The 12,912-nt window shown below is 39.3% G+C and overlaps 1 protein-coding gene across 1 annotated transcript in view; it reads left to right on the top strand.

Moving 5' to 3' along the window:
• Positions 1-12,912, top strand: part of ptpn20 (protein tyrosine phosphatase non-receptor type 20) — a 53,927-nt gene that overhangs the window by 20,519 nt on the left and 20,496 nt on the right. Inside the window, exons 17-29 of the mRNA XM_052151145.1 lie at positions 3,849-3,949; positions 4,048-4,122; positions 4,320-4,427; positions 4,508-4,624; positions 5,905-6,104; positions 6,199-6,300; positions 6,395-6,488; positions 6,989-7,074; positions 8,376-8,565; positions 9,440-9,645; positions 9,986-10,081; positions 10,646-11,088; positions 12,133-12,421. Coding sequence (XP_052007105.1) covers positions 3,849-3,949; positions 4,048-4,122; positions 4,320-4,427; positions 4,508-4,624; positions 5,905-6,104; positions 6,199-6,300; positions 6,395-6,488; positions 6,989-7,074; positions 8,376-8,565; positions 9,440-9,645; positions 9,986-10,081; positions 10,646-11,088; positions 12,133-12,421 — 2,107 coding nt within the window. The remainder of the gene's footprint in view (positions 1-3,848; positions 3,950-4,047; positions 4,123-4,319; positions 4,428-4,507; positions 4,625-5,904; positions 6,105-6,198; positions 6,301-6,394; positions 6,489-6,988; positions 7,075-8,375; positions 8,566-9,439; positions 9,646-9,985; positions 10,082-10,645; positions 11,089-12,132; positions 12,422-12,912) is intronic.

Raw genomic sequence — 12,912 nt, 5'->3', positions numbered from 1 at the left:
ATACCGCCTGCCTGATGGTAGCAGTGAGAACAGACCATGACTCGGGTGGCTGGAGTCTCTGATGATCCTCCGAGCTTTTTTCACACACCGCCTTGTGTATATGTCCTGGAGGGAGGGAAGCTCACCTCCGATGATGTTCCTGGCAGTTCGCACCACCATTTGCAGGGCTTTGCAGTTGTGGGCGGTGCCATTGCCGTACCAGGCGGTGATGCAGCCAGTCAGGATGCTCTCTACAGTACTAGTGTAGAACCGTGTGAGGATGTGGTGGTTCATTCCAAACCTCCTCAGCCGTCTCAGGAAGAAGAGGCGCTGGTGAGCCTTCTTCACAACGGCCTCAGTGTGGACGGACCATGTGAGTTCCTCAGTAATGTGGACACCGAGGAACTTGAAACTGCTAACTCTCTCCACCGGTGCTCCATTAATGGTGATGGGGCTGTGTACTCTGTCTTTACTCCTGAAGTCCACTACAAGCTCCTTGGTTTTACTGACGTTGAGGGAGAGGTTGTGCTCCTGACACCAGCGTGTTAGAGTGTGCACCTCCTCTCTGTAATCTCTTTCATCATTGTCAGTGATCAGACCTACCACCGTCGTATCGTCAGCAAACTTAATGATGGTATTGGAGCTATGTGTTGCCACGCAGTCATGCGTGTATAGGGAATACAGGAGAGGGCTAAGAACACAGCCCTGCGGGGCTCCAGTGTTGAGGGTCAGTGATGAGGAGGTGTTGCTGCCCATTCTAACCACCTGACGTCTGCCTGACAGGAAATCCAGGATCCAGCTGCACAGTGAGCTGTTTAAGCCCAGAGCCCGGAGTTTCATATCAAGCTTGGAGGGCACTATGGTGTTGAATGCTGAACTGTAGTCTACAAACAGCATTCTCACATATGTGTTCCTTTTTTCCAGATGGGAAAGAGCAGTGTGTAGTGTAGATGCAATGGCATCATCAGTGGAGCGGTTGTTACGGTAGGCAAACTGCAATGGGTCCAAAGAGGTGGGCAGAACAGAGCAGATGTGATCTCTGATTAACCTCTCAAAGCATTTGCTGATGATGGGGGTCAGAGCAACAGGACGCCAGTCATTTAAACAAGTGATTATAGCTTGCTTCGGTACAGGCACAATTTTTGATGTTTTGAAGCATGTGGCGACTACAGACAGGGAGAGGGACAGATTGAAAATGTCCGTAAAAACACCAGCCAGTTGATTCGCGCACGCGAATATATATATATATATATATATATATATACAGTTGAAGTCAGAAGTTAACATAGAATTTAGCCAAATACATTTAAACTCTTTAAACTTTCACAATTCATGTGAGATATTTAATTGTTGAAAAATTCCCTGCCTTAGGTCAGTTAGGATCACTACTTTATTTTAAGAATGTGAAATGTCAGAATAATCGTAGAGAGAATAATTTATTTCAGCTTTTATTACTTTAATCACATTCTCAATGTGTCAGAAGTTTACATACACTTTTTTAGTATTTGGTAGCATTGCTTTTAAATTGTTTAACTTGTGTCAAATGTTTTGGGTAGCCTTCCACAAGCTTCTTACAATAAGTTGCTGGAATTTTGGCCATTCCTCCAGACAGAACTGGTGTAACTGAGTCATGTTCGTAGGCCTCTTTGCTCGCACGTGTTTTCTTTTCAGTTCTACCCACACATTTTCCATCGGATTGAGGTCAGGGCTTTGTGATGGCCACTCCAATACCTTGACTTTGTTGTCTTTAAACCATTTTGCCACAACTATGGAGTTATGCTTGGGGTCATTGTCCATTTGGAAGACCCATTTGTGACCGAGCTTTAACTTCCTGGCTGATGTCTTGAGATGTTGCTTTAATATATCCACATAAATGTCCTTCATCATGATGCCATATATTTTGTGAAGTGCACCAGTCCCTCCTGCAGCAAAGCACCCCCACAACATGATGTTGCCACCCCCATGTTTCATGGTTGGGATGGTGTTCTTCGGCTTCTCCTCAACCTTTTTCCTCCAAAAATGACAATGGTCATTATGGCCAAACAGTTAAATTTTTATTTCATTAGACCAGAGGACATTTCTTCAAAAAGTAAGATCTTTGTCCCCACGTGCACTTGAAAACTGTAGTCTGGTTTTTTTATGGTGGTTTTGGAGCAGTGGTTTCTTCTTTGCTGAGCAGCCTTTCAGGTTGTTTTGACTATATATAGGACTCATTTAGTGTGGATATAGATACTTTTCTACCTGTTTCCTCCAGCATCTTCACAAGGTCCTTTGCTGTTGTTCTGGTATTGATTTGCACTTTTCACACCAATCTATGTTCATCTCTAGGAGACAGAATGCGTCTCCTTCCTTAGTGGTATGATGGCTACGTGGTCCCATGGTGTTTGTACCTGCGTACTATTGTTTGTACAGATGAACATGGTACCTTCAGGTGTTTGGAAATTGCTCCCAAGGATGAACCAGACTTGTGGAGGTCCAAATTTGTTTCTGAGGTCTTAGCTGATTTATTTAGATTTTCCAATGATGTCAAGCAAAAAGGCACTGTGTTTAAGGTAGGCCTTGAAATACATCCACAGGTACACCTCAAATTCAGTTCACCTCCAATCATAAGATAATTTGTCTAAAGGCTTTGCATCATTTTCTGAAATTTTTCAAGTTGCTTAAAGGCACAGTTAACACAAAGTAGATGTCCTAAATGACTTGCCAAAACTATAGTTTGCTAATATTAAATCAGTGGAGTGGTTAAAAAATTAGTTTTAATGACTTCTACCTAAGTTTTAAGCAATATCACATGAGCAAAAATGCAATATGGCCCTACATCAGCACTGCTGTGATTCGGACGCAGGCCGAGTGCCGTAGGTAATCACAGCAGTGCTGATTTAGGGCCATATAGCAAGTTTTTTTTGCGAGTGTGATATTGCTTATATACAACAGTTCAATGAACAAGTACATTTTTGTGCATGGAACTACATTCTTACGCAACGGATCATAATCTGCCTTTGCTGGTTCAGTGATGCGTCCAAGCCGCCGTTAGTAATTCAAAAATGTCACTTCAGAAATATTATCACGGCTTGTGCTGTTTTGAACAAGTTATTAGGTAAACAAGGATGGATGTGTGTGCGAGCCAGAGAGAGACAGAAAGCTGGAGTGTGTATGATCACCTATTGCCACACCCAAGAAGAGATGCTGTCAGCTTTCTGAAGGTCAGCTTTCTCAGTGGAAAAATAGCGTCCATGTGGGGGTATTTTTCCCTGTTTCGCGGTAGCCTGAGTCGATCACTTTAGAAACCGCAATGTCCTCCACCATTTTAAACAGCACCCATTGTGTAATTAATCAGTCTGTTGTGTCTCTCAGCTGGGATGAGCTGTAATGCTGAAGTTGTTCATTTAAAGCCGTTTTAAGCTATTTACTAGCTTTTGTAGTGTAGTGTAGTAAGTGTAGTAAGCGATCACGAAGAGCTGCTGTATTTAAACGGCTGATGCGGATTCACTTCACGTCACCTAATTGGCTCATATTACACATAAATATTATCTTTTGCCACTACCTGCTGGCTAACATATGTAATGTAAAAAAAAAAACAGACCATAGCTCTTAACAGATCTGCACTGCTCTTACACTTTAGTTTAGAACAGCACAAACACAAGTGGAGTGATACACACACAGTGAAGCATCGGAGTGCTGATGCTGTCACATCATCAGTGCTCATGGAACGTCTCTCGTCTAATCAGATTCAAGGACCGGAACTATCTGTTGTCTAGATATATGTGTGTGTGTGTGTATATATATATATATATATATATATATATATATATATATATATATATATATAGAAAATAAAGGCCCTTCGTATTGATCTTGTCTCTCCGCAGCCCACTGGAAACTTTCAGTTCACCAATTTACCGGATAATGTCCAATGTCTCTTTGCAAATGCAGGACTCAGAGGTTCATTCCACTACATCATCTATAAGAGGTAAAGGTGTTGAATTTTAACTGATACTAAGCAACATTTGTCAATATTTGTGAGTACTTGATAAAATTAGTATTTTAATTTAAAAATATATTTTGCAGACACTCCCACAAGAACAAGCCCGGAAAGAGAAATAATTTGTGTTTCTCTGAAAAAAGATCCCAAGCTTGGCTTTGGTGAGAAAAAATTTGTTTAAAATATAAAAGCCACTTTTATGCATCTTTTGTATAGCATTAAAGGGATTGTTCACCGAATATCCCTTTATACAGGTTTGGAACAACATCCGTAATTGATGACAGAAGTTGTGTTTTTGGCTTAGCTATTCCTTTTTAAACATTTGTTAATATCTGTGTGTATCACTGTTGTTGTGCAGGCTTTGTAATAGTTGGGGAGGACAACACAGGAAGGTTAGATCTTGGCATTTTCATTGCATCCATTGTTCCCGACGGACCAGCTGAAAAGGATGGCAGAATCAGACCAGGTATAATATTGACTGTCTTCCACCTATTATTACCAAATAAAGAAAGAAAAAGTCTTTCAGCTTTTCTCATTTATGTTTAGGTGGTCGGTTGATCTCTCTGAATAAGATCAGTCTAGAGGGCATGATGTTTAATACAGCTGCTGCCATCCTGCAGAACAGCCCAGATGAAGTGGAGCTCATTGTTTCTCAACCCAAACGTGCGTTTTGATCATTAGATCTATTGTATGTTGTATCATGTAATTCCACGTTGTTCAAATGCTCTGTCTCCATGCATTTACCACCCCAAGTCTGAAAAAGTTGGGACAGTATGAAAAATGCTAATAAAAACAAAATGGAGTGATTTGTAAATGATATTCACTCTATATTCACCATTCTCCACTGCATCCATAGATGCCAGTTAAGACTTTACTATGCAAAGCAGAAGCCCTACATCAACACTGTCCAGAAGCGCTGCTGACTTCTCTGGGCTCGGTCCCATCTTAGATGGAAAGTAGGACAGTGGAACTGTGTTTTTTGGTCCGAAGAGTCCACGTTTAATTTGTTTGTTTTTAAAACACAGCCATCGTATTATCCAGGCCAAAGAGGAAACGGACCATCCAAGCTGTTATTAGTGTCAGGTCCAAAAGCCAGTGTCTGTATGGGCCAGGGGTGTGTCAGTGCCCATGGCATGGGTAACTCGCACATCTGTAGGTTCACCATGAATGCAGACAGATATGTAACAATTTTGGAGCAACATATACTGCCATCCAGCACCGTCTTTTCCAGGGACTTCCCTGCATTTTCCAGAAGGACAACTTCATACCACATACTGCCCAGAATACATGTGCATGGCTGTGTTAGCAGAGAGTGTGGGTGCTAGATTGGCCTGCCTGCAGTCCTGACATGTCTCCAATTGAGAATGTTATGAAGGACACCATATGGCAACGAAGACCTTGTACAATTGTGTACATAAAGAAAATTCTACTTTTTAAACTTAACAAACTTGCTTTGTAGTGCTTTCAATATAGCAAAGGATGAATATAATCACTCATTTATGTATTTATTAGCATTTTTCATACTGTCCCAGCTTTTTCGGAATTGGGGTTGCACTTTAAAGGTGAAGTGGGTAATTACTTGAATATAAATACTTTCTCTTATCCCAGTTTATTATGCAGAGACTATAAGCTATTTGTAGGTTGATTTCCAAAAAAAAATATAAACATTGTAGCTCTGTGGTGCTATCAAAGATTTGCTCTGTTTGTTTGAGAATCCCAACTAGCCATGCACAGCAACATTGAGTCAACCAATGAGTTTGGGGCTGGGCTACCTTTAGGGGAGTGTTTGGGAAACCTGTTTAAAAACACTGCTTATTTTTGTAGCTTCCTTTTGTGAAACTAGTGCTGCAAAAATGACACACCTTTCATAAAAACTGACAAAGCCAACAACTGCTAGATAAAAAAAATATATTTTTTATTTTTTTTCTCTCTCTATCGAGTAGAGTCTCTTCAGGACAGTAAGACCTCTCTGGCTACAAGTAATCTAGGGATGATGCTGGAAAAAGGCTTTGACTCCCAAAGCACACTTAATGCAGAGTACAGGCCTGTCATGGAGGAACTGGAGGAGACCCTCTCTAATATCATGGCTCCTAAAATGGGGAAAAAGCTGTATATACCTGTGGTGCGGATTCTGGATATTAAGGTGTGACTTGCAGCACTGTATAGTGTCCAGTTTTATTGGGAAATGTCACACATGAGTCAAAAATAATTACAAATATTTTGTTCATGCTGTGAAGGATGGGCTCTCCAATACCTCCTCCAGCTTCAGCCTGAAGCCAGGTGAAGTGATCAACATGGAGCTTGAAAAGATAAATGGTAGCTTGGGAATCAGTGTTGCTGTGAGTATCATCTACTCAGTGTAGTGCTCATATCTGTGAATCTTCAAACATGGATGAATTAAACAAGAGTGACTGTTAGGACTGTTATTTTCAGGGAGGAATCAACACTAATGTACGGCATGGTGGAATCTACATAAAAAACATGATATCAGGAGGAGCAGCAGATCAAGATGGAAGAATACAGATCGGTAAAGCCAATTAAAATACATTAATCATATTCTGCACTCAAAATATTGTGTTATCTGCTCTTTCTCCTATAATACCAATTTAAAGATAAAATATTTGTATGTACTTAATAAGTACACCCTGCTGGGGGGAAAACCAGGCTAAGATCATTTGCTGGCTGGTTTAATCAGGTTTAGCTGGTCTCCCAGCTTGGCCAAATGCTGCAGATTTAGGTGATCGACCAGCTGAAAAATGCTATCAAACAGACCAGCCTGACCTTGAATGTATATCAGCTAACTTAACTAAGACCAGCAAACAATGTTAGGCTGGTTTAAGCTTTTTCTATTTCAGCAGGATAGTTGAGAATCTTTGGTGTGATCTATGAGTATTTGTAATTTCCTTGACAATATACAAATATGACTCCAGTGTTCTTGACAAGAGATGTTTTGCAGACATGCTAATGAGCATGAATATGCAACCTCCTGTCCAGTTGTGACGCATGAATGTCTTGTGCGTGTGACAGGTGACAGGCTGCTGGAGGTAGATGGCTGTAACCTGCGTGGTGTCACCCACAGGCAGGCGGTCGAGTGCCTGAAGAGGACTGGAGAGGTACCCTCACAAACATTTAAGTAGTAATTGACCTATGGAAGTACTCGATTTTAATTATGCTATCTTTACTCAGGGCAGTTCTGGGCATGGAAGTTTTTGAACCAATCACCAGTATCATAAAATTATGTAATGAAAATGCTGATTGACTGGTGACAACACAAGCCCAAGCCATTCACTAGCGACTTTTCTGAGCTGTGACATCAGAAGCAGCAGCAGACAGGGAAAAATATTAAGAAGTCAATTTCATGGTAACGAAATATAATGATATATGAGATTTAAATTATTATTATTATTATTTAGTCATAATTTAGGGCTACTGTTGAATAGTCATCAATGGAGTCCACAGAATAGTGTAGTTATCTACCAGCAGGGGCTGACTGGACAATGCTAACCAATCAAACAAGACATAATCCACCAGTTTATGAAATCAGACCACTAGCATTGAGTTTGTAATGTGTTTCTGCAAACAGTTTAAAAGCAGTCATTTTCATTTAATCTTCTCTGACATCTTGAGAAGTGCCGTTGATATGAACTCTAGCACAAGGTCATAATATGTCTGAAGGGTCTTTGCCCCTCTCACCAACATGTCGCTTTAGGACAGCAGCACCAGCAGCCCTTCTGTCTTAGAGGTTCCCAGACAGCAGTGAGATCTGAAGTGACATAGGGCATAGAAAGCATATGTGTTGGTCATTATTTTTGATTGGGCTAATAAGATTTTCTGGTGAATGACGCTAAGCCGTGTGGGATTGTACTGACACACTATGACACTTAAGCTGACCAATCTCCACCCCTACGCACTGGTTAGATAATACACCTTGAGTCAAGCAGTATGATGATGTCGTAATGCTTATTAGGATTGTACATGACTGTGTCCCAAACTGAACTCCCAAAAACGTGTTCCTTTTTCAACACCTTTATCTTTTAATCATGTACAATTGTTCACAAACTGTCTCTTGAATCAGATTGAAATGTGTGTTAACCTTTGAAAAGTCCAAAAATGTGCTTCACTAAAAAAAACTATATTTACTAGTTTACTTGAAAAAGTCTTATTATTCTTACCCCATTGGCTAATTATTTTATCTTGTTTAAAGCATTCACTAAATGTTGCTAGAATTATGCTTAAAACAAGAAAGAAAATGGAATTTAAACTTAATTTATATCCATTACAAAAACAAGTCTTGCCACTTGCAATATTGGTTCTCAAGAAAATGTATCTTGTTTGAGGGTGTTTACATATTTTTATTGGAAAACAAGACAAAAATGGCTTGAGTGGCTTGTGACAGGTTGCTGCACTATTTCAGGTGGTGAGTCTGGTTCTGGAGAGAGAACCTCCAGTGGTGTTGGACACATCAAGTGCCTCATCCACACTGGAGAGACAGAGATCTTTTTCACCCCTCAGTGTGCAGAGCGCCCCCACCCTCCTTAGGAGAGATGTGGCCATGGAAACGCCCTTGTCTGTCAGGGCCAAGGACTTCAGCTTTGTGTCAGATGGTGAGACGGGGCTTAGAGAGGGGGAGAGCACTCTGCCAAACATTTCAACTGAATCTGACAGCGACACTGTGCTAGCTGCCAGACACACATATCTCAAAGATCAAGCCAAAAATAGAACATGTCCAAAGGGGCACTGTTTTTTATATTTACATTAAAATGGTATAATTGCATTTTTGCTTGCCATATGTTTCACATCAATTCTGACAGTTACATTCACTTTTATATGCAAAATATAAGCTTTAAAATCTGATTGGTCTGATCAGATTTCAAGTAGCATTTATTCCTCAATTCGGGACTGTAACATCATAAACTAAATATAGCAATGTCATCTAACAATATGTCATAAATGGATATGAGCACATGAGAACTAAGTAATTACTATTGTAACCAATGTAGATATACCAGCTACTGACTATACTATCTGAACAATTGGATCAAATTTAATATCTTGCAAAAAAAAAAAAAAAAAAACATTGCGGACCGTCAGTCCTAGAGATTGGATTTGAAAAACAAATGGATTTAATTGAGGTGTAAAGAAGCTTTAGTTTCTTTTAAAGGGATAGTTCACCTAAAATTATAATTCTGTCATCATTTACTCGCCCTCATGTTGTTACAAACCCATATGACTTGGAACACAAAAGATGTGAGGTAGAATCTTAGCCTCAGTCACCATACTCTTTCATTGTATGGAAAAAATCTGCAAGAAAATGTATGGTGATTAATATTCTGTCTATTATATCCTTTTGTGTTCCAAGTAAAAAAAGTCATACAGGTTTGGAACAACCCATAACTATATAAGATTGTACATAAGTATATAAGTATGTACACTTTGAAATCAACAATTTAAAAATGTCCTGTGCTTTCTGTGTGACAGAGAACACCTTCGAGGTAACTGTACAGAAGAATGAAAGTGGTCTGGGGTTCAGTTTCCTCATATCTGAGCCAAGTCCTGATGAGGCCAGCATGGTGCATATTAAGAGCCTCTCTTCTGCTCAGCCTGCATGGGACTCTGGGCTTCTAAAGGAGGGAGACATCATCATTGCTGTCAATGGAGAATCTGTTAGAGGCCTCTCCAATGAGGTAATGGATATATTTATCCAGCATTCCAGGACTGAACATATAAAAAAGTGTGAGACGATTAATCTCAAAGATGTAGTGGGAAGATGATGAGCAAAATATATTTGTATTTGTATATATTAACTAGTGTGTGTCATGGTGTAATTGTTCTCTGATTGACAGCATTATGACACAATTAGCATGCTTTTTAAAAACTTGCCCTTCTAAGTCACAGTTAATACACAGAAATGATCCCTTTGTGCTTTATTCATAATGGATGAAATAACTACAAGATATTTACGCATCATTAGTTTTGGTCAAGATGTTTATTTTTCATGACAAACATTTCTTTCTGTTACCACAGGAAGTTCTACATCTTCTCCAGAATTCTCCATCTGAGGTCAGGCTGTCAATTTGCAGACCATCACAGGATGAACATCCAGATATTGAGACCTCACTGGTATACCCTTCAACACTGTCCTTTTATAACTGAAAATTTTAAATGTTCATGATGCTATTGATGGTAACAATATATAATTATTTTTCTTTGTGTAAATTAATTGTATATTCAGTACATAAAACCCCATCAAATCAAAATTCAAGTTTAATTTTGTGGGTTTTAGTCCTTTAGTTGTGTGACAATCTCTAATGTTGACAAATAAACTTTTAGCAAATATACACATTTACAGTTTTACAATTTACAGTCTTTCTCTTCAGGGAAAATAGAAAATAGAAAAAAATATTGTTGGCACATATTGTATAGAGAGGCATACGGAAAGTATATAGAATGTTTTGTCCAATAAAATGCTACTTAATAAAATGCTGTTTCAATAGGAAATACATCAACACAGGAAAGAAAATCACAAAGCCATTGCATTGGGTCTTTAAGAACACACATCTTTGGGAGAAAACATTCAGAATCATTTTTTAATTTGGGGTTGTGTTGTATTGTTTCATGTTCAAATGGAAATGTATGATTTGAATTACTAACAGATTTTCACAAACTTACATCCCTCTCTGAAAGGGTCTTTCCACACTTCCAACCCGTGAACTGAGATCCAAGTCTCTAGACCTGCAAGCGAGGTCTGTTGCTCCAGACTTCAAACATTTCCTCAAGAAGAGGGCAATGGAGATGGGTTTAGAGAAAGAAGGTTCCCCGGAGAAAACCCAGGAGATCCCCCTGACCCAACAGAGCCAAGACAGGGATCTGGTGGATGATACTACATCAAGCCCTTCATCTTCACCTTCACTTCCATCCTCCATTGAAGCTGAGCAACCCAAACTTCATGCCATGGTGGAGGAGGAGCATAAGTTCAAAGCCCCACCCCCAACTCCATGCACTCTTAAAGTGACAACTGCCAACACCACACGAAGTCCAGAAGCCCCTGAAGCAGCAATTACAAGCCATAAGCAAGAATCAAATGATGATAGCATCTCAAGAAGCAACCATAGCTCAGTTTATGCTAGGTAAAAGCCTGCAGGTTCTTTTTAGTACTTGTATGATACAGATACACAAAAAGATGAATTACCTTTTGTTTCTTTGATTGGGAGTTTGTTTGTATGTTTGTTTGTTTGTTTGTTTTTTTAGATACAGTGATCCCCAAAACTATTTGGACACTTGAATGTGAAGTGTGATACATTTTCTGTGTTAAAATCCTTTCTTCTATCCCAGCTTAAAGGAATATTCCAGGTTCAATAAAAGTTAAGCTCAATCGACAGCATTTGTAGCATAATATTGATTACCAATAAAATTAAAATTGATCCTCTTCTTTAAAAAAATTAAACATCTGACTTACAGTGTGGCCCTTACAATGGAAGTGAATGGGGCCAATCTGTCAATGTTAAAATACTCAATATTTCAAAAAGTATTGCTACAAGACATAAACAATATGCGTGTTAACATGATTTTAGTGTGATAAAATCGCTTTCTAACCTTTTCTGAGTAAAGTTATAGCCAACGTCATTACCATGATCATGTAATGTTAACAAACCCTAAAATGATGATTTAAACAAATTTGCAGCTCAAATAGGACAAAGGTTTTATCAGAGGAATTAATGTTATAGGTTTTATCAAATTATAAGCTTCACATTTATGTCTTCAAACTTGAGAAAAAAAAAAATTGTCCCCATTCATTTCCATTGTATGTGCCTCACTGTAACCTCACTGTTTTTTTTAAAGAAAAGGACGGACGAGTGTAAATACATCATTGGTAATCAACATTGTGCTTAACTTGTATTGAACCCGGAATATTCCTTTAATATGCATTTGTAAACAAAATTTCGAACATCTTAAAATCAATGATGCATGAATAAATTCTCTTTGGTTTGGTATTTTGTTACCTAATGCACAGACATTAAGTTTACAAATACTTTTTGGGACCACTGTATATTCTGTGTGATATGACCAATAAAAAAGATGATAAGATCCTAAAATTTTATTTAAAATGAACTAAAATCAGTAGAGATTTAGTAGAGCCAAACAAAATTTCACTTCTTGTTATCTGTTCACAGTCATTCCAGTGAAGGTATGAATGGGAGCGCTTCAGTTTTCACAGCTAATGGGCTGACTGTCATAGCTGATGAAGAATACTTGACCATCGCTGCCATGGCAGCTGTCTCCAGTAATCTGCCTCCTCCGCCCAACCTTTCTCAATCAACGTTGAGCACACCTCCACCCTACCATGAAGTACCTCAGTCAGCATCCCCACCAGAACCTCCGCCTCCTGCCCAGTCCTCTGCCCCTTCAACCAGCAACAATGGCTGGGACGATGAAGAGGAGGAGGACGAAGATCCCCAAAAGGTGAAGTCTATGTAGATAGGCACAGACAAGCTTAGACCTGTACAAATGTCCAGGCTGGTTTATGATGGCTTGGTGCTGGTCTAGCTGGTGTATCTGCGCAATCACTGTTCACAAGCAAAAGTTATTTGGTGAATCTTGTAGAAGCTATCCACCTTTTACCTGAACGCAGAAGTGTTCCACAGTTCACCTGTTTTCAATTTCCAGTCTCCAGTGTTTTCACCCGGTTCAGCGTTTATTCTTAGCAGGTAAAGTATTACATTTGTAGAAGTTGTCAAAAGCATGTTAATCTATAGCGCTGATACTTCACAGAGTCGAGATGAACTTTTTTTTTGACAGTGCCTCACCTGAGTATGCAGATGACATGAAGTGATGGTCTGAGATGATATCATTAACTGAGTTGTTATGACAGCCAACAACTGCACAAGTTGAGCTGAAATAATTTTTTTCTCCAAATAACACTAAAGTGGTTGATGTTCTCCATCTGGATCACT

Source organism: Xyrauchen texanus, chromosome 20 (assembly GCF_025860055.1).
Source record: "Xyrauchen texanus isolate HMW12.3.18 chromosome 20, RBS_HiC_50CHRs, whole genome shotgun sequence".
NCBI classification, from domain to species: domain Eukaryota; kingdom Metazoa; phylum Chordata; class Actinopteri; order Cypriniformes; family Catostomidae; genus Xyrauchen; species Xyrauchen texanus.
The sequence above is the reverse complement of the archived record's forward strand: the minus strand, read 5'-3'. Positions and strand labels throughout refer to the sequence as shown.